Source organism: Emys orbicularis, chromosome 2 (genome assembly GCF_028017835.1).
Source record: "Emys orbicularis isolate rEmyOrb1 chromosome 2, rEmyOrb1.hap1, whole genome shotgun sequence".
In the NCBI taxonomy this organism is placed as follows: Eukaryota; Metazoa; Chordata; order Testudines; family Emydidae; genus Emys; species Emys orbicularis.
In genome coordinates, this window is record NC_088684.1 from 211,924,225 (window position 1) to 211,944,739 (window position 20,515).

The following is a 20,515-nucleotide window of genomic DNA, read 5'->3' on the forward strand; positions in this document are numbered from 1 at the left end:
GCATCCTGTCCTGAGGTGACATGTACCTAGTCACTATGGGGATAGTTGAATTTCCCCATTATTATTGAGTGTTTTATTTTTATAGCCTCTCTAATCACCCTGAGCATTTCATAGTCACTATCACCATCCTGGTCAGGTGGTCAGTAATATATCCTTAGAGCTATTTTCTTATTATTCAAGCATGGAATCACTATCCATAGAGCAGTGGTTCTTAACCTTTACTTTGGTTCTCAAAATATGTTCTCGCACCCCTTAAACCTAGATATATTTTTGTTTGTATATTACAGTAATCGTTAAATGTATAATGTTAATAAATACATAGGTTTGATGAAACAAAATAGTTGTACTTATGTGCCTGTGCTTAATTTGTGTTTTCGATGATTTACCTTCTAAAAATATCTGGCATGTCTCGCACCCCCAGAAAGGGTATCTCACACCCCCAGGGTGTGGGTGCACCCCAGGTTAAGAACCACTGCCATAGAGATTCTAGGATACAGTTTGGTTCATTTAAGATTTTTACTTCATTTCACTCTACACACTCTTTCACATATAATCCCGCTCCCCCACCAGCATGACCTATTCTGTCCTTCTGATATATTTTGTACCCTGGTATTACTGTGTCCCAGCACTGATCAGCATTTGTTGTTCTACCTGTTGAAATAATGTATGCGTGCATATATCACACAACATAGGAAAACATACAAAGACACTCTCAAAGTAGTAATCAATCACATATCAAAAATTCTGTGGAGTCAACACTTATTTCAGTTTCAGCATAAATCAGGGAGGTAAGATGCAAATAGATGAGAGGGGGAGAATGGTTTTAGTCCTACTCTTCTTTCTTTAGTTCACTTTAATTATCTCCACCATCCCTTCTTGGACTGAGATGTTTGTTTTATACACATACACGTGCATGTGTGTGATATATATATACACACACACACACTTTCATAAAGAAAGATCTAGATGTGTGTATGAAATTAAACACATTTGAGTCCAAGAAAGGATTGAGCGAGAGAGTTTAAATGAGCTAAAGAAAGAAGACTAAATTTTTCCTTTTCTTCTTCTCTGACTGAACATTTACTTCCCCAATTTGTATTTGTCTGCTCCCATAAAATATTATTTCCAGAAGTTTCTGAAATTTGTCAGATCATTGTTCAGATGCTATCTCAGCACCTCAAAAGAAGCAGTTTCTTCCATGTACTGGATCCAATCTCTTATTTTGGTGCAGTCGGGATCATGCTACCTACAATAACCTCTCTGCATGAGACCTAATGCAATCCATTTTTTTTTTTTGGCTGAATGTGGCATATCATCTTATGGGGCATCTTGGCAGTGTGATGCATAATGTGACTGCACACATTGGACAGCTCCAAGGTTTTAGAGGAAACCTTCACCACCATTTCATCTTATTCTAATTGGCAGAAAGAAGAGTAGGGAGAAAGTTGGGTCGTGCGACTGAGAACTGATGGGGGCAGGAGGGGAATCTGTAAACAAATAAAACCCTACAGATATTAGCAGGGCATTATAGGGCACAGGGTTGGGTTGACGTGTTTTATTTACAGTACATCTGTTTAATTTAAATATTTCAGACCACATTATTGGAAGAGGCTGAATAGCGGAGATTAGAGTGTGATCTAGAAAGACTTGAGTCACGTGGCTCTGCCTTTTGACTTAAGAAATAGCGAATGTTGTTAAATACACATCTACCCCGATATAACGCGAGCCGATATAACACAAATTCGGATATAACGCGGTAAAGCAGTGCTCTGGGGAGGCGGGGCTGTGCACGCCGGTGGATCAAAGCAAGTTCGATATAATGCGGTTTCACCTATACCGCAGTAAGATATTTTTTTTTTTTTTTTTTTTTGGCTCCCGAGGACAGCGTTCTATCGGGGTAGGGGTGTATATACAAATGCGGAATAACGAGTCGGGGCATATAGATGAAAACGGGGTAACACCTGCCAAAGGCCAAGCTCCTGCAGCATATAAACAAGGGACAAAAAAAGGTGGACCTAGTTAGAGAGAATTCCCTGAAGCTTTCAGTCCAGAGACCAGCCAGCATTGCAGGGTGCTCTGCCAGAGGAATGCAGCGTGAATCAAAGCAAGGGATGCTAGCACTCTTTCAAGCACTGTTTCAACCACCCATTGACCACTCTTTCTCATGCCTGTCACTACTCAGAAGGAATAGAGTTGCTCTGAAGGGACATAGTCTAGAAATTCAGTGAAGTTGACTGTGAAGGTCTACGTCTGACCTGCATCAGTGGTAGCAGAGCATAGGACTCCACTTGATTTATTGTCATCCACAGGACAAATACTGTGCCAGCAACATTGGAGTCTCTCTTGTGAATGCTCTCATATATTCTATCTGTGTCTCTCTCTTGCGTACATTTATTTACTCCTCCTCCTCCTTCTGATATTCCACTTACACTGCCAGCAGTGAGTTCCATTTTATTGGGGCAGTTTCTGACCCAGGCAGAAATACATTTTTTCTTTTAATAAGCAACGCAGCCCATCTCTCTCTCCCACCAAAAAGCAGCATGTTGCAGATTCAGCTGAACCAGGCTAGTCTCAAGCTCAAAGTTTTTATGGCCAGCTAGCTCACCGTGGGGAAACCTTGATAAGGAAAGGAAGTGGCATGGACACCAGGGACTTGATTTAAAGCCCACTGAAGTAAATAGAAGCACTTTCTTTCTTTTTCTTTTTTCTAAGGTTCAGGCAAATTCCTTCCTTCCCCCAGCACTTTTCTCTGAGCACTGGAAGTAGGAAGTATTAGGAGAAGGCTTGAACGCCTGAGTGTTGAGCCCAGTTCTGCAGACCTGAGTGGTTTAGAGCACTTCAGCTAAGGTTTGAATAACCATCCCGATGTCTGAGTGCTTATCTGAGTCAGGCCACTAACCCTTTTAATAAAAACAGCAGTTAAAGCATTTCATCATTTTCAAAGCACCTGATTCACATTAATTAATCTTTTGAGGTTTGCCCATCACTAATTGATCGATATCTTTAGCACAGAGCCTTCAGGCTGTACTGGATGCATTAGCTGTTCAGTGACTGCAGCAAACGCAAGCAGTCTCTTAATCTGATTCTAAACGGGGCCATTTATTTCATCTCCCCATTTGGAAAGCCCTTTTAAAAATAACCAAGTTTATTGAACAAAAAATAATTTAGTTTTAAATCTACTTGCCATTTATGCAAATACCACTTGGAGGTTAAACAGCAAATAATTAGACCCTTCTGCAGAGTTTGGATTAGTCCCCATTTGTATATTCTTAGTGATGGCAATAAATGCTTGACTAAAAATCCAACACTGATTCCTTCCCCCTGCCCTGGTATTTGTTGAAAAATCAAATCCATCCCAAGCCTCCCCTGAAGCTCACTCTATGCAGAAAAAAAGCTCAGTGGTGTGTGACCAGATAGCTCCCACTGCATCTCACTTTCCCAACCAATTAGGAAAACCTTCAGCATTTGAATTTTGCATGTTCACTTTTGCCAACAGCTCACAATGCTGAATTCAGAAAGGACTTTGGAAAAACAAACAAATATCAAAATTTGTTGGCATTTTTCTCCTCCTTGTCCCTTGCCTCCAGCCTTCCTTTAATCAGTCTACTGAACTACCAAACCTCTGGGTGCAGTGGAATGGGGGTTGCACTGCAGAAAATGCTTGTTTCCCAGATGAACTAGGGTGACCACTCGCATTTCAAGGAAATAAAAGGGCAACTGTGTGAAAGGTATGAGGACAAAGTTGATTTTTCAAGGGGCATTTGTCTGTATGATTTTTATTCATGGTAAAAATTGCACATAGTGAGAATTCAAACACTTAGTACACTTAGTGTACTTTGCTGAAATATGGGACAAAATGAATTATCTGATCATTAACATGGGATATTAGGCTCAAAATAAAGGATTTTGTTTAAATATGGATGAGATGCACATATTAATGTGTGTGTGTGTGCACACGCATACAGTCGATATTACATTTGTGGTTGGTGCTGTGATATGAAGACCCCACTTCTCCAAAGCAGACAAACATCTTTTCACTGCATAATGGGAGAATAAGTGGGAGGTTACTTCTATGCCATATTTTGGAATTGCTTTGGAGGAAAGGCCTCAGTCCTGTGGTGAGGACTAAACCGTCTCCTTTGATGGTCAGAAATGACAAGATTTGAATTTTCACGTTATTTTATGCTTTGCAAGAAGAGAGACATAAGTATTGCACACCTTTAAACGTTGACAGTATGGCGTCTGCTAGCTTATGGTAACCTAAAACACTTATTTAAAACAGTGAACCAAATTCATCCCTCGCCATCCCGTCCTCAATCTTCCTTCTACATCAAAGGGGGCTTCTACTAAAGGGGGAGTGAGACACTAATCCATCTTTTTCCCTTTGTGGGTCACCTGTATTGAGAGTTGTTACCACCCAAGAGGAGCTTAGGTTTTGGACTGAAAATCAGGCTAACAAATCAACCCTAAAACATCTTAATTCAGATTAGGTGGGCTGTTTGCAGGTCTGCTAAATACACCTTGAAAAATGTGACCGATTCCTCCTGTGGACTTTGGTGGAAACAGGATTAGGTCCATAAGGTTCAGAATTCAATTTTGTTTTGTTCTTAACTGGGGCATTTGTGAGAGTTTTAGATGCATTTAGGTGTTCGTGATTGAGCCTTTTTTCTTCTGACTGTTGCAGCTGCCACTGCCACTGTGCTCTTTAGGCATTTTCTTTTGGCTCTATTCTGCACTTAGCTAATTGGGTATCTCTGCAGACTTTGTGCAGTAGGAAAGGCTCACCATGCTGCTTTGCGATTGGTGGTGGTGTGACAATGGGGCGAAAGAAGATTTTTCATCAACATTGCATCAGAGCAACTTGCTTCAAAGAGCTCCGAGCGAGTTAGTGATACGATTTTCAGCAAACAGCCTCCCAATTCCTAGTGAAAGGCACAGTGCTGTTGGGAGACTGTAATCTGTCCGCCATCACAATGTATTTGGGGATGGCAAAACTGACTTACTTGCTTCTTGCTACTCTTTGCCTTAGATAATCACCATTTCTGAAAAATAATGGATTTGCTGTTCTGTCTGGAGACTGCCCCTGCCCATGGAGCAAGACTGCCAGGAGATGCTCCCCAAGGCACTCGCTTGCCACTGCACTGGTGATCCTGGCTCTGCTGCTGTTCCTTAGCCTGGAGGCGATACATGGGGCGGTCACCTGCCTCCCCACTTTCAAGAGTTACTCTTTGTCTCTGGGCTGAGGAGCAATAGCAGAGCCAGGACGAGGGGGTGCAGGGAGAGGCCTTTAAGCCTGAGCCTCTCTGATGATTCAAGTGTAAAACTTGCAGCAAGAAATTTTAGGATTCTATTGTTACTCAGAAGCATGGGTTTATTTTCTACAGGATTTAAACAACGCACAGAGCGCCCTCTCTGCACAGCCAGCGGCGGCTCTATGTATTTTGCTGCCCCAAGCACGGCAGTCAGGCGGCTTTCGGCGGCGTGCCTGCGGGAGGTCCGTTGGTGACGTGGATTCGGCGGCATGCCTGCAGGAGATCCGCCGTCCTGTGCCTTCGGCGTACCCGCCGCCGAAGCCGTGGGACCGGCGGACCTCCTGCAGGCATGCCGCCGAAGGCAGCCTGACTGCCGCCCTCACGGCGACCAACAGGCCACCCCCTGCGGCTTGCTGCCCCAGGCACGCGCTTGGAGCGCTGCTGCCTGGAGCCACCCCTGTGCACAGCTAGACTGCCTGAACCACAGGCTGGGATGGGATTCTGTAAGCCCAGTGGCAGCACAGCAGGCTTGCAAGTATATGATACATCAACCACCAAATCTAGGGAACTCCTAGCTTCTAGTTCTGGTGGATCATGGTCTAGCTGACCCCGAAATGGCCACTGGCATTTCTGATTAAACAAAAAAAATAAAGCTGACTATTTATTTTTGAAACAGGCCAGGACACTTCCAGTCTCCCAAACATCTTGGGTTAGCCCACCTCTGCCTTTCCTCCACGTGAGAAGTGAACCTGCCCATTTGCAGTTGCAAATTGCAAGCACAGCGTGTGACGAGACTGTGAAAGAGGAGCAGAGAGGGGGAACGGTGGTGGTGGGAAATAGGGTGTAAACTGAGCAGAGAGCTGGAAGAGTGAAAACCAAAAGGAGTAGAGGGTGGAGCAGGGAGAGGAGGTGGGAGATGGGGAGAAACTGTACTGGATAAAATACTGTACACCGGACACCCTCTTGCGCCAATCTGACTTTTGCAAGATTTTTCTTTCTTTACCATGGACTTCTCTATAGTTAGAAAGATATTGTTCTTTTTTTGTTTCAGAACTGAACCGCTCTGGGGGAGGGGAATTTTGATTTAAATAACAAGGGGAGACGTTAAAACCCCTACTAGGTCTACAAACTGAAAATCGGTCAAGAGACGAGCAAATATCAAACACCAAAAGATGTACCCACAATGCAGGTGATATTGGCCCTGGGGATAGGTACCATCCACGCAAGAATTATCAATACTGTCTGCCTCAAATGTGCTACCTGATTATTAAATAAAGCTGGTTGGAGACGGAGCCAACATTTAATGATCAGTGTGCAATAATTTCTTAAGACTAGAATTGTTTGAATAGCATGCCTGATATAATGGAAATAAACAATACACCTATACCCCAAACAAAACTACATTAGAAGTTTTAATGCGGCTGCCCCCTGCCCATTCCAGGGTACGGTCCCTGCTGGTAAGCCCTGGGTTTTGATTGTCTATGGTGAGATGCCCTTAAACTAGGCCTCGGCGGTCGTGTTATCGTCACACAAGGTGGTGGTGCCAGCATTTCTCCTCTCCCAGAGCTGGTAAGGTTGCTGTTTCTTGCCATATTTCCTTCTTTCCCTGCAGGGCTGTTTCTTCTGGTAGAGTCTGATTTGTTCTCTTGTATTAAAATAAATAAATAAAAACACAAGCCAAGATGATTAAAATCATTTCATTTAAAGCAAACACTCCTTCCTCACCTCCCTCAATAGTTGCTCCTGCCATCACCCTATTTATATACAATAAACCTATCTGTATGCACTTGTGTTCTTGTAGAAGTCTACACTGAGAAACCAAAAGTGCAGATGTTAGCACCTGTATTCCGGCCAAGATCCAGTTTAGGTACCTACAGCCTGTCTGCCCAAGTTCCCTTTGCAGTTTTATTTTGACGGTTATAAAAGGCAATAGTTCCAGTGTCCTTACTTCATCATAAATAATACACCTCTACCTTTGTGCTTATTATGCATTTGTAATATTGGGTTTTTATCTATTTTCATTAACATCCACAACGTGCAAGGTACTTTCCTAACCTAAATAAAGACACACTCTCTCCTCTAAGGAAGGATGTATATCAAACTGATTGAGAAATTTCAAATTCAGTAGGACAGAAGGGGGGGAAGATCCAAGGGATGCTAAGGTGTTTAACTGTAACCACCAGCTAAAGTTAAAATGATCAATAGCATCAACCTTCTTTAAGCACTGTCGCTCCATTCAGTTTCATCAAGAGTTACTCAGCTTGGCGTAGGACCTCTTTTTAGCAGTTTTAAAACATGTTTCCACTTCAAATTCTTGATACTGCCTAGCTCAGAATTCACTGGGTTTTTTTCCCCCCAGAATATTCTCAAGGCAATTTCACCTGACACGATAAATAGAGATTGGGCCTGAATCAAAACCCTCAATCCAAACTCTCCAAAATATTGGGCAACTCCAGATCAAAGCATTGTGATTTGGGACCCATCCTCTGTATTAAGACTCATTTGTACTTCTCCAGAATGAGCTGTGTTATGGCATGTGTAGGAATAGCTGGCTGTATGCATAGGCTTAGCTTGCTCTACTGGCACACCTCCAGGCAGTATGATGGAGATTGGATGCTTTTTCTAAAAGATGTGCTCTAATTCAATGAATTCCTTGGCCTGTGTTATACAGGAGGTCAGACGACATGGTCACAGTGGTCCCTTCTGGCCTTACAATCTATGTGTTTTAAGTCCTCAATAAGTAATATTGCATTCAATGGTTCTATTCCATAGAAGTAACTTCTTTTGCCAACAACCCACATTTAGAAACTCTCCTCACCCATCCAGATTTGATTCCTAATTCTGCTTTTACTGCCCAGTCTGAGAGGAGCTGGGATTGCTGTGGAGTCGTCAAACTGCTGCCCAGTGGGAACATCTTGTATCAGTAGCATCTCAATAATAATTTCCCTTTGGGAAGCTGTGTTGAAAGGATTCCTCTGCAGTTCTCCCCAGGCACTGGGCTAAGGTGAGGGATTCCAAGACCTTTCTTAAGGCTTTCTCTACACTGCCACTTTTGTCAGGAAAACTTGTGTTGGTCATGGGTGTGAAAAAATACACCCCGGCCAACAGAAGTTTCACCGGCAAAAGCGCTGGTGTGGACAGCGCTATGCTGGCAGAAGAGCCTCTCCTGCTGACATAGCTACCACCGCTTGTTGGGGGGTGGTTTAATTATGCTGACAGGAGAGTTGTCTCCCACTGGCATAGAGCGGCTACATGGGAGACCTTTCAGCAGCACAGCTATAGCGGTACAGCTGTGCCACTGTAAGGGCCATAGTGTAGACATAGCCTAAGGTTGCACAGGATATGCCCATTAAAAATATACTTCTTTATTCCTCCAGTATTGCAGGGAAACTTAGAAAAAATCTGCCCTTAGTTATGCTCATCCAACCCCCTTGCACTAGTGTGTCTGAGGACAAAATTCAGCTCAATTTCTTTATGTTCACAGCCATTCCATGGTAAAAATTGTGACCGATGGCAATTTCCAGCAATATCCGGGACAAACCTCATTGAATTAAGTTTAAGTATTTTAGGAGTCCATTGTATTAAAAGTTACATTTTTATGTGGCATTGTAGGGTTGTATGTAACGTTTCTAGGAGACTGACTCATGTAAACCTTGGGGAAATGTTAGGGACAATATGTGTGAAGTGGATTTCCTAGGAAGTACTGGGGAGGAGGGAATTGCAGCTTCCCACCAACTATCTCAGCCTTTGCAGCTTTACTCCCAGGCGTGACATTTTGTCTACTGATCACTTGTTACAGGAGCACAGTTCAAAGACACAAACTAGATTCTCCAGGCCCCAACAGACAGAGGAAGGACTTTTGAATCAATAGCCTGAGTTTAAACTAACACAGGGCCGGCCCCAATCCTTAGGGAAGGTCTGGAAGGACTGATGGAGATTGCAGGGGGAGGGAGGTGATTTCTAGTAAGGTGGTTTTTGATGTTTTCTCTGTAATGCACCTACCTCTGCAATGCTTCGACCTTGCTTAGAAAAAGCTGTGTGATAGTGTAACTGCCCACAGTTACGCTATCAGTCTCTGCCTAAGCAGACCTGCTTGCTTTCTCTTCAATCTGTCTCTTGGTGGGAATAACACCGTGCAGGCAGGGAACTGTTCAGCTTGGAGATACCTGGTCACAAGGGGAGAGAGATGCATGTCTCGCCCAAAAGCGGCAGCAGCCAGGGGAGCCTGAGAGTGGGTGTTCTTGCTGGACCACTGAGGGGAAATAGATGTGCAGTTGCCCTGAACTGTGACAAAAATCTCTCTAATTTGTTTTACCTTCTGTTGGTTTGGGCTGACTCACACTCTTTGCACTTGGAACCAGCAAGTCGTCTAAGTCTTGTATTGCAGAACTAGTAGTAGCTTTGTTGTTCCTCTTGTTTTTCTCCTCGTCGCGTTGCTGCACAAATTAAAGTGGTTAGATTTCATTTGCACTTGGAGACGTGATTTGTGAAATAGCTGCTTGGTGTCATGCATTTCCTGAGGGGGAGTTACCTATGCACGAAGAGTGACAACATTTGATGAGGTCTCTGTCTCTCTGAGTAGCAATGCCTTTTCTTTCATGGCCCCTTCTGTACTGATTCATGATCACTTGTCCCACTATGGAGTTGATTTGTGTAGCTTTAAGGAGCTCGTGTACCTCTAAAGGCCACATACAGTGTATCTAAGGTTTGGTCCATATCATATTTGAGAAATTATATAGACACATATAGCTTGTATTTTAAGCCATGGGCACAGCTGAAGTTGACATTTAGCCTTAATTTCTGGAGGCTGCTGATTCTTGAGTGCTCATACTCTCACCCTTGATGTTACATCAATCCCTAGGTGTATTTCATGGAATATATCTTATGTGGCATCAATTTTTATTCTTCTTCTGACTAAGATTCTGTGTTGTACCAGTAAAATGGCAGATACAGCCTCTTGCAGGGCTGGACTCTAATTCTGGGTCTTAAGAAACCCAGGTTCTATTCCTAGCTCTGCTCCTGGCCTGCTGGATGACCATGGGCAAGTCACTTCACTGCTCTGTACTTCAGTTTGCCTTTCTGTAAAATGGAGCTAACGATACTGACCTCCTTTGTAAAGTGCTTGGAGAGCAACAGGTCAAAGGTGCTATATAACAAAGACCTAGGTGTCATTGTTCTTGTTAGCAAGTCTGTTTGTTTGCTTTGTAATTTTTATAAAGCCTACATTTTACGTTGGTAGCACTTTTTCTACCTTGGCGAATCTCTGCCTCCTTTTGGCATTCACTATACTAACATTAATCACACTGAATTATTTGGGCATTGAATTTATTATGTGGGTATAATATGCAGTTCTGGGGAAATTTCATTGTAATTTTAGCATGAGTTAATATTCACTTATTAGGAAGCATTACTGAACAGTATTATAATTAGCTACTGAACACTGCCAAAGTGAAATGCACAATAAAGAAAATTCACTTTTTTTAATCGTGCAGTTCCATAACATGGTTTAAAATGAAAAGCTATTTAAAAATAATACTTTAGGTCAAAATGCAAGTGCATGGTATTTTAGAAACATCTGTACTGAATAAATCACATACATACCATTTGCATTTTCTTCTTCAGTTCTGTGTTAGCATGCTGATATGCTTCAGCCACAGCATTCAGATAGTAGATGGCTAGGCTACAAATATTAAAAAAATAAAAATAAAAAAAATAAAAAATCTTATACTGACAGAATAGGGAGGTAAGCAGAGAACTCCTCCAGCTACTGCATGTGCATGCATCAAGGGATGTGCTCAGATTGAAAAAAACACTGAAGATATTTTTCAAAGGAGCTGAATTACACGGAGAACCTCCCAAATAAGCAATGCTGCATGGGTTTGCTGCATTTGACATGTTACTTGCCAATTTTGGAAAATCTAAGAGTTGTGTTAGAATCGGGGTGCGGTCTGATGCACAGCACAAGTAGCAGGACCAACGGGAACAGCTGCAATATCTGTGAACTGGTAGAATGCTCATGGTCAAGTCACTGCTGTGTGTTTGTGGTTGGGTGGGAGGGAGGGAGGAGGAGGCACTTACTAGATATCTTACAGATACTAGGTATCGCTAGTTAAAAAGCTTTAAAGTTATCCCTGGCTACAAACAGGATTTGGGGGGGCACAAAGGCTAACTCACTGGCAACACTCTAAGTCTCAAAAACCTTTCCTCCCTATTCTACCTTCCACAAATTACCTTCAATTTGTTTTCCCCTGACTCGCTCCATCATCCCTTCCCCAGCCACTGCACTCAGATGGGAGTTAAATTGGAGACTGTTATACAAATTGCCTCTTCCCCCAGGCAATAAAGGAAGCCTCCCTGTCACAGACTGTGTGGGTTCCAAAAGCCCGCAGCTCTGTTTGTAAGCTTATTGTGCAAAAGTGATGGTGGGCCAGTGAAAACTTCAGTATCTTCTTCCCAGTCATCTTGTGATAAAGACCAACCCCCAAAGGCTACATTTAAAGAGCCAAAGGACTCTCTGGTGTAGCTCTGCTAAGTTCAAGAGAGTCACACTAGGGATGAACATGGCCTGTTTTGAGCAGTCATTACTTTCACAGCAGCCCCACACACACTGTAATAGAGAACAATAGCGTGCTGATGTCTATTGTGGATATTTGTATGGCTTCTTTCACTGTAGTACCCAAGCACCTCGCAGTCTTTAACATATTTTTCCTCACAACATCCCTGTGAGTTAGGGCAGTGCTGTTATCCCCATTTTACAGATGGGGAATGGAGACACAAGGGCTAAGTGACTTGCCCAAGGTCACACAGGAAGTCTGTGGCAAAGCAGGAAACTGAGCCAAGCTCTTCCAAGTTGAGGCTAGCCACTGAAGAGTCTTGCCTCTTCTACAGGGCACTGCTCCAGTCCACAGCCTGCAACTGAACTCTTACTAATAGGCACAGGTTGGGAAACCAATGTAAACTAGAGCCAGTTTTGAGTACAGTCGTGGGCTTTGGGCTTGATTCTTTCTCTCACAAAGAGGACAAGCCCCCCCAAAATAAAATAAAATTTAAAGGTAGGAGCCACACTAGAGGGAATCAAAAGTCAAAGGGATCAGAGGAGATGTACTGGCAGTGGCAGGCAGCCTTTGGCTCACAGAGAGGTACATATTTTAAAACATGCTGAAGTGTCTGGGACTGTCTCATCCCCACTGCTGCCAGCCAGCCAGTAATATTTTGGTTGTCAAAAATGTCTCCTCCTGCTTTTGTAGAATGATTTTATTCCTTTAAAATCCAAACATCATCTGCTCAGTGACTCCAAACCATTCCTGGAAAAGCACCATCAATTTGCTGCTACTGCTTTTAAAAAAAAAAATTCTAGTATATAACAAGTAATATTGGAACAGCAAAGCTTCCTGACAGTTCATAATTTGACTGCGTAGCTACGGCTCAGATTCAGTGAGCTGGAAACCAAGTTAGGCGGCTTTTTGTAGGGTAGATTTAAAAAGAGCGAATCCAAACACTGCTAGACAGGGCAAGTCTGTCGAGGATGACTAGTTTCTTTTGAAGCCTCTTTTTTTTTTTTTTTTTTTTAAATATACTTCCTGGGTGAGTGGGGGAATAATGTGTATATAAAAGGTCTGTCTGGAAAGAACATATTTAAGTAATTAAGCAAACCTCCATCTACTGTAGATTAGCGATGCAGCATTTTAGGAAATGAATTTTTTTCCTTGTGCTCATGGAAACATCTTTTGGTTATCTGTAAGCAGATAATAGTTTCATATCTACACAATTGAATTTTATGATTAACCTAGGTATTTTTTGTTTTTTTAATCTGTTGCTTTTGGTTCTAAGGCCCTCCATGCATGTCTGGTTTTGACCTGACTGCACTTAATTGCCTGAAGGAACCATGTTTTTAGAAAAGATCTCTGGAATCTGCTCCTTCAGAGCCCTTGTGGTCTCCACTGGCTCTCTGTTTTCTCTGTCCCTTATTCTCCAGATCTTTGAGTTACTCTGAGTAAATCAATTTTTCCTTTCTGCAGATTCCAGTTTCCTTTTCAATCCTGTGGCAACCCGTCATTAATAGCAGTAACCATCTTCAAATCTTGGAACTTCTCCCCGTTTAGCAACTTATTTAACAAGTGAATCAATAGATGTGAACTTGGTTAATTTTTTTTCCCATCAGGTATTAATGCATTCCCAATCTACTTGTGGCATTTTGTCAGCCTGTGTTCCCTCTCTCATATATTTGTTGCAGTTATTCTGGATTTGCTCCAGTTCCTCACTGCACCTTATGGCTCTGAGTGAAATTACAGTGGGCATTTTAGGACTGATCTGCTCATACAGCTTTTGATCCTCACTTAAGGGGACTTGATGGAGGGAAGGAGAGGCGGAGGAATACCATGGAAAAAGGCTGATGGAGTAGGATCTCTGAGAAGCTGCATCTTACACATCATGTGATTCGTCAGTTGATTTTTGTGGCAATATAAGTAACTTGCACTAGGTGTGTGTGGATTGCTCTCCCAGGCTAGTGGCTGGTCCACATTAGAGGTTTGAGTCTGCTACTGCTTTCCATAAGGGGGTGAGTTATTTAACTCCAGCAGTAAAGGTCAGATTTTCAGCTCTGTAGGTCCTGAGTTCAAATCCTACTATTGGCCCAAGTGAGGGTTGGTTACCTATCCATAAACCTTGTTTATGTAAAATAGCTTCCCCCAGAAAAATGAGGCAACTAGAAGTAGAGAGGAAACCGAGACAAAACAATTTCACTCAAAGTGTAATATCTACAATGTACTCTCTGGCAATTGAGACACAGAGTGTAAATGAATTGGAGACATCTAAAATTGTTTCTGGAAAAGGAGGGGGAATTGTGAGAGGAGAGGGGGTGGAGAGGGAACAAACTAATTCAGTTCTTAGAAAGGGAGAGCACATTTTATGAGTGGCTGCCTGCCACTAAAACCAAGCTAATATAAATTTATGATTCACCAGCCACTGTTTGCAGAGGTTATTTTTTTGTATTAAGGCCGCATTGCAGGTTGCCTTATCTGCTTCATTTAGGAGGAAGAGATGCAGTATATTTCAGAGCTAAGTGAAATGCTGGCAGCTGCATTTTCTCTTTTTAATCTCGTTATATGTTGGAGCAGGATCAATGTAAGGGACTGGTCCCAGTTTGGATCTATCTAACTGTATGTACAATAGCAGGGGTGGTGGTAGGAGCTAATGGATTATAAGGAGGGAGGCAGGAAATCAGTGACTATAAATGATTCAAAGCTACCTAATAATTCCTGAGAAAGAAGTGGATGAGACATTAAACCAAGGCTGTGGCCACTTGCAGTCATTAATTATGGCACATTGATTGTGCCATAATTAATGATTGCAAGTGGCCACAGCCTTGGTAGTTTCAGCTATGTAGATGCTTGTTCACACTAGCCACTGAAAAACTTTCAGATGGTAGCTGTTATGTCTCTGAAAATCCGATAAATTGAAAGGCGCAGTTGGCTTATCTGCCACTTTAATTGGCGCAGAAAAACACCCAAGCAACAAAGCAACAAAAAATAGTCAAGTTAAAGCAGTGAGAAGGGTTCTTAGTTCCAAGCTACTTCATTCCTAAATTCCAACTCCAGCTGCTTTCAAGCAGCAGATCTTTTGAACTCTGCCATGCAGAATGTTCCAGACATTAAAAATATAGAAACCACAAATAATCACAACGGTCCTTAAAGCTACATGCGCTAATCCCTGCTGATCTAGGCTATCTAGTTGCAATCTAGAGGTAAAAGGCTGTGTATCTCATTAAAACCTCATGAACTCTCAAGTATCAGAGGGGTAGCCGTGTTAGTCTGGATCTGTAAAAAGCAACAAAGAGTCCTGTGGCACCTTATAGACCGTACATAGCAGAGGGGCATTGCTGGCATCGGCCAAACTGGACAATCCCTACGTAAAAGGATAAATGGACACAAGTCAGAATGTTAGGAATGGCAATATACAAAAACGTGTAGGGAGAACACTTCAACCTCCCTAGACACACAATAGCAGATTTAAAGGTAGCCATCCTACAGCAAAAAAACTTCAGGACCAGACTCCAAAGAGAAACTGCTGAGCTTCAGTTCATTTGCAAATTTGACACCATCCGCTCAGGATTAAACAAAGACTGTGAATGGCTAGCCAACTACAAAAGCAGTTTCTCTTCCCTTGGTTCACATCTCAACTGCTAGAAGAGGGCCTCATCCTCCCTGATTTGAACTAACCTCGTTATCTCCAGACTGATTCTTGCCTGCATATTTATACCTGCCTCTGGAAATTTCCACCACATGCGTCTGACGAAGTGGGTATTCACCCTCAAAAGCTTATGCTCGAATACTTCTGTTAGTCTCTAAGGTGCCACAGGACTCTCTTGTCGCTTTTTACATGATCTCTCAAGTCTCCCTTCCCTCCTACCTGTATTATTGCAAATATAACTTACACCATAAGCAGAACTGCAGGTATAATCAGTCCCGGATTTGCCACATAACTGAAGATCTTGGCTATAAAAAGTGGAAAATCCTGCTTGATGGTCTCTTGGATGACATCATACATTCTTTTTTTTCCACTGGAAAGATAAAACGACCAATTACACATTGTAGCTGGTTACTGAAAGGCCACAGTAGTGCCTTGTTAAACAACTTTAAAAGATTTTTATAAAGAACAATAAAATTCTTTCATTGTCTGTCAACATGTTGTTTGCTACTGAGACTTTAGATATTAAAATACTGTTGAAGTGACTTACTTACAAATATCTTTCAGTCCAGCCACTCTTTCTTGAGTTCTAATTACCTGTCTTTAGTGGTATTGATTATGTGAATGACCTCTACAAAGGTAACTTGCTTCAAGCACTAATATATATGTATATGTTACCTCTCCAAGTTACTTCATGAGCTCTACTTATTTATTTCCCTTGAATCCACACAAATCCTACAGACTTCTTTTAAAAAAAAAATCTGATATTTGTGACTTTCATATCACATTGAAGATGGCCTTTTTGTTGTGGAGATAGCTCTGCTTATGCAAATCAATGCTTTCTTAACTAATGAGCCAACTTCAAGAACAGCTAAGTAAGATCAAAAATAGCAAGCTGTGATTATCACTTAATAGGAAGCCCACTGAAGGAGTAATTTTAAACTAGACTGAATAAAGCATTAGAGAATCTGCTGTGTGCAAATGAAATAATCATACACAGGAAAGGGGATGGGCTAGATAAGCAAGGAGGTTTCTTTCGTAGAATTCAACACTTACAATTCTGTGAATCAGTGTTGGATTCAAATAGTGACCATTTCTGTGGGTAGTATTAGCCCTACTCATACTCCTTAGACTCACTGTATTCTTGGTTATTTAAGATCTAAAATAATTATTCTGGACTCCAATTTGGAAGAAGTCACAGTCCATCCTCATGACAAGGATCAACAGAGACAGGCTGAACCAGTGCCACAATTTCACCCATCTGCATTAGTCAAGTATGGTACATTACTAGCCAAATCCTCAACATTATGGTGGGAGCTGTGCTGAGAGGGTTGAACAAGGCAGATACGAGTGGATTTTGAAAGAGAGGCTTCAAGTTTTGAAATAATTCTTTAATGCTTCAGACAACGCTTGGGGATTGTTGTGAATTGATTTATGGACTTTGAAAAATCTCTTATGGTTCAGGTACACCACTCACATCTGCCTATATACAGATTCTGTCTTTGAGAGTAGTGCATGACTGTGTGCAAGTACCATAGTTGATATTATTGGGCTTTTTACTTTCATGTGTCCACTCAGTGGGGGGACCCCCCCACTCGGCTGCTCATGGGGCATGAAAAATGTTTTCTACCTTGGGCAGCAAAACACCAAGGGCCAGCCCTGCATGTGACTGTCATGTCTGTGAAAGGTGTTGGCTCAGTGGCTCTGGAGATTGAAGTACTTGTGTTTTATAAACCAGGTACTGCATGAGGAATGAAGTTTCCTGCACTGTTCCACTAACATAAATCAGCCTAGGAAATAGAGGGTGGGGGGCGGTTGGAGGAAAAAGGGGGAAAGTAGATCAGTCATCTCTCCTGAGTCTGCCAAAAAGTTTCCAGATAGTCTGGTAGCTTTTGTGATCTAGAGCCCTGCCGTGGGAGGAGATTTCTAACTCATTTCAACATAACGACTCAACAATCATCAGATGGTAACAAGTCACAGTTGCTGGTTTCCTATGCTAGACTGAACTGGCAACCTCAACATGAAAGCTTCTGTATCTCCTCACTAGTTCCCCTGAGCCACCTAGTAGCTGATGATATGCAAGTTACATAATAATGGGTGTTCGTGTACGTGAGGGCAGGATTGAGAACACAGGGTTGGATATTGTGATGTACTTTTAAAGGGCAAGATAATTAAATCCTGCTAGTCTGGTCTCTAAATTAAGAAAATCTTGGTATTTTCTCTCATTCTCCAGCTCTCCTCAGATTTCTGCTGACACTCTCCATTAGCAATTGAAGAAGCTAAGACAGTGCAACTAAAGAAACAATTTGTTCCAATCTGGCTCCTTGCTGAGTCAGGCTCAGTGTGCACCAGGAAATAATGTTACTAAATCAAATCCAAGCTCATGGGCATATTAATCCAGTCCCTTGAACACTCTGTGCAGTGCTGGTTTGGAAACACAGGGAGAAATACCATTAATAAAGTAGCAACAGAGAAGCTCAGAACAATCTGGTTTCTGTTATTCCTCCACCAAATACAAAAATGATCACATGTTGCGGTAGCTATTGACTATAGGGAAGCTCTTGAAAGATGGCATTTGGGACTCCTCTTTGTTTGCATAACACTGAAATGTGTGTCCAGGACTTTTTATTCTAGGGCATCATATTCAGACACAGACATCCATCCTCCATGGATATGCTCTAAAATCCTCTGTTGGTTTCCATTGCACTTTTTCAGGAGGAACGACAGGAATAGGTGTCGGGGTTTTATGGGATACTTTGGTTTTGGAGACGGCAGGAGACTCAGGCCTGGTCTACACTAGGCGTTTATGTCGAATTTAGCAGCATTAAATCGAATTAACCCTGCACCTGTCCACACAACAAAGCTATTTAGTTCGACATAGAGGTCTCTTAAATTCGACTTCTGTACTCCTCCCCAACGAGGGGAGTAGCGCTAAATTCGACATGGCCATGTCGAATTAGGGTAGGTGTGGATGGAAATCGACGCTAATAGCTCCGGGAGCTATCCCACAGTGCACCACTCTGTTGACGCTCTGGACAGCAGTCCGAGCTCGGATGCTCTGACCAGCCACACAGGAAAAGCCCCGGGAAAATTTGAATTCCTTTTCCTGTCTGGGCAGTTTGAATCTCATTTCCTGTTTGGACATCGTGGCGAGCTCAGCAGCACTGGCAACGATGCAGAGCTCTCCAGCAGAGATGGCCGTGCAATCCCAGAATAGAAAGAGGGCCCCAGCATGGACTGATCGGGAAGTCTTGGATCTGATCGCTGTGTGGGGCGATGAGTCCGTGCTTTCGGAGCTGCGCTCGAAAAGACGGAACGCAAAGATCTACGAGAAGATCTCAAAAGCCATGACAGAGAGAGGATACAGCCGGGATGCAACGCAGTGCCGCGTGAAAATCAAGGAGCTGAGACAAGGCTACCAGAAGACCAAAGAGGCAAACAGACGCTCCGGATCCCAGCCCCAGACATGCTGTTTCTACGAGGCACTGCATTCCATTTTAGGTGCGGCCGCCACCACTACCCCACCACTGACTGTGGACTCTGAGGATGGGATATTGTCGACGGCCGGTTCCTCGGAGATGTTAGCGGACGGGGAAGATGAGGAAGGAGATGAGGAGGACGAGGCAGTCGACAGCGCTTACAACACTGATTTCCCCGACAGCCAGGATCTCTTCATCACCCTCACAGAGATCACCTACCAACCGTCCCCAGGTGTTAACCCAGAGCCAGATTCAGGGGAAGGATCAGTCGGTAAGTGTTTAAAACATGTAAACATTTATTTTGAACAGAACAGGAATATTAACAATGGGTTTTTCATGATTAGTTTGCCCTAGGTGCTTAACGTTTTAGTCCTTGGCAGTGCAACTACTGCAAAAGAAGGTCTATATGTCCGGGGATAGAGTTAAAATCCTCATGGGACATTCCACAAAGCTCTCCTGGAGGTAATTGGAAAGCCTTTGCATGAGGTTCCTGGGGAAAGCGGCCTTATTGGGTCCTCCGTGGAAGGAAACTTTTCCACGCCAGGCTATCATCAAGTACTCCGGGATCATTGCCTTGCAGAGCATGGCGGCATACGGCCCTGGTTTTTGCTGGCTTTCACGCAGCATGCGGTCTTTCTCTGTCCCAGAAATCCTCAGCAGAGTGATGTCACTCATGGTGACCTGCTTTGAATTAGGGGAATGTTACTGTTGGGACTGCTTGCCTGTTCCTTTACAGAACTGTAACCGGCGGTTTACAGCCACGCGGTGGAGGCGGGAGAGGGGCAGCATACAGGGATCTTTCCCGGGGACAGCCGCGAGGGGGTGGGACAGGGGCAGAGTTCATGCTTGCCAGATTGCCGGCAGCAGGAACTGGCCAACGCTAGGAGCATTGCTTTGAACATGAAAGGAGGGCACTGCTATAATTTAAGTTTTAAGCAGCCAAAAGTCTACGGCTTACCATGTCAGCCTGCTACCCGAATTCCGCTGTCCTGCCCCGCTTGTCTGATCTCCACTGCAAGACCCCAGGCACTGAATGCGAAGGCCGAAAATTCGACCTTGTCCTGAGTGCGCATGTGATAGGTGCTGTGCATGGTCTTGTTCACAGAGAAAATTTTTTGTGAACAATGAACATAGTCTATCTTTGTGAGGAATTCACTCCCTTTTTCCCATCCCACAGCATCGACTGTCTCCCGACCTACCCTGGCATCCCCCTCCCAGAGGCTGGCGCAGATTAGGCGGAGAAAGAAAAGGACACGGGACGACATGTTCTCAGAACTTATGGGCCGCTCCCGAGCCGAGGCGGCCCAGCAGACCCAGTGGAGGGAAAACATGTCCCAAATCCATCGATCACACATTGAACGGGAGGAGAGGTGGCGTCAGGAAGACCAGCAGGTGACTCAAACGCTGCTTGGACTAATGAGGGAGCAAACGGACACGCTCCGGCGCCTTGTGGATGTTCTGCAGGACCAGAGGCAGGAGGACAGAGCCCCACTGCAGTCTATCTCTAACCGCCCTCCCCCGCCACAAAGTCCCATCCCCCCCCTCACCCAAAGTCCCAAGAAGGAGGGGCGGCAGGGGCCGTGAACACTGTCACTCCAC

At 43.4% G+C, this 20,515-nt stretch overlaps 1 protein-coding gene across 1 annotated transcript in view; it reads right to left on the reverse strand.

Annotated features, from left to right (window-relative positions):
- TMC2 (transmembrane channel like 2) overlaps positions 1-20,515 on the reverse strand; it is an 81,180-nt gene that overhangs the window by 13,244 nt on the left and 47,421 nt on the right. The window contains exons 17-19 of the mRNA XM_065398404.1: positions 15,685-15,810; positions 10,854-10,932; positions 9,568-9,688 (exon numbers count right to left, since the gene is read on the reverse strand). Of these exons, the coding sequence (XP_065254476.1) occupies positions 9,568-9,688; positions 10,854-10,932; positions 15,685-15,810 (326 nt within the window). The remainder of the gene's footprint in view (positions 1-9,567; positions 9,689-10,853; positions 10,933-15,684; positions 15,811-20,515) is intronic.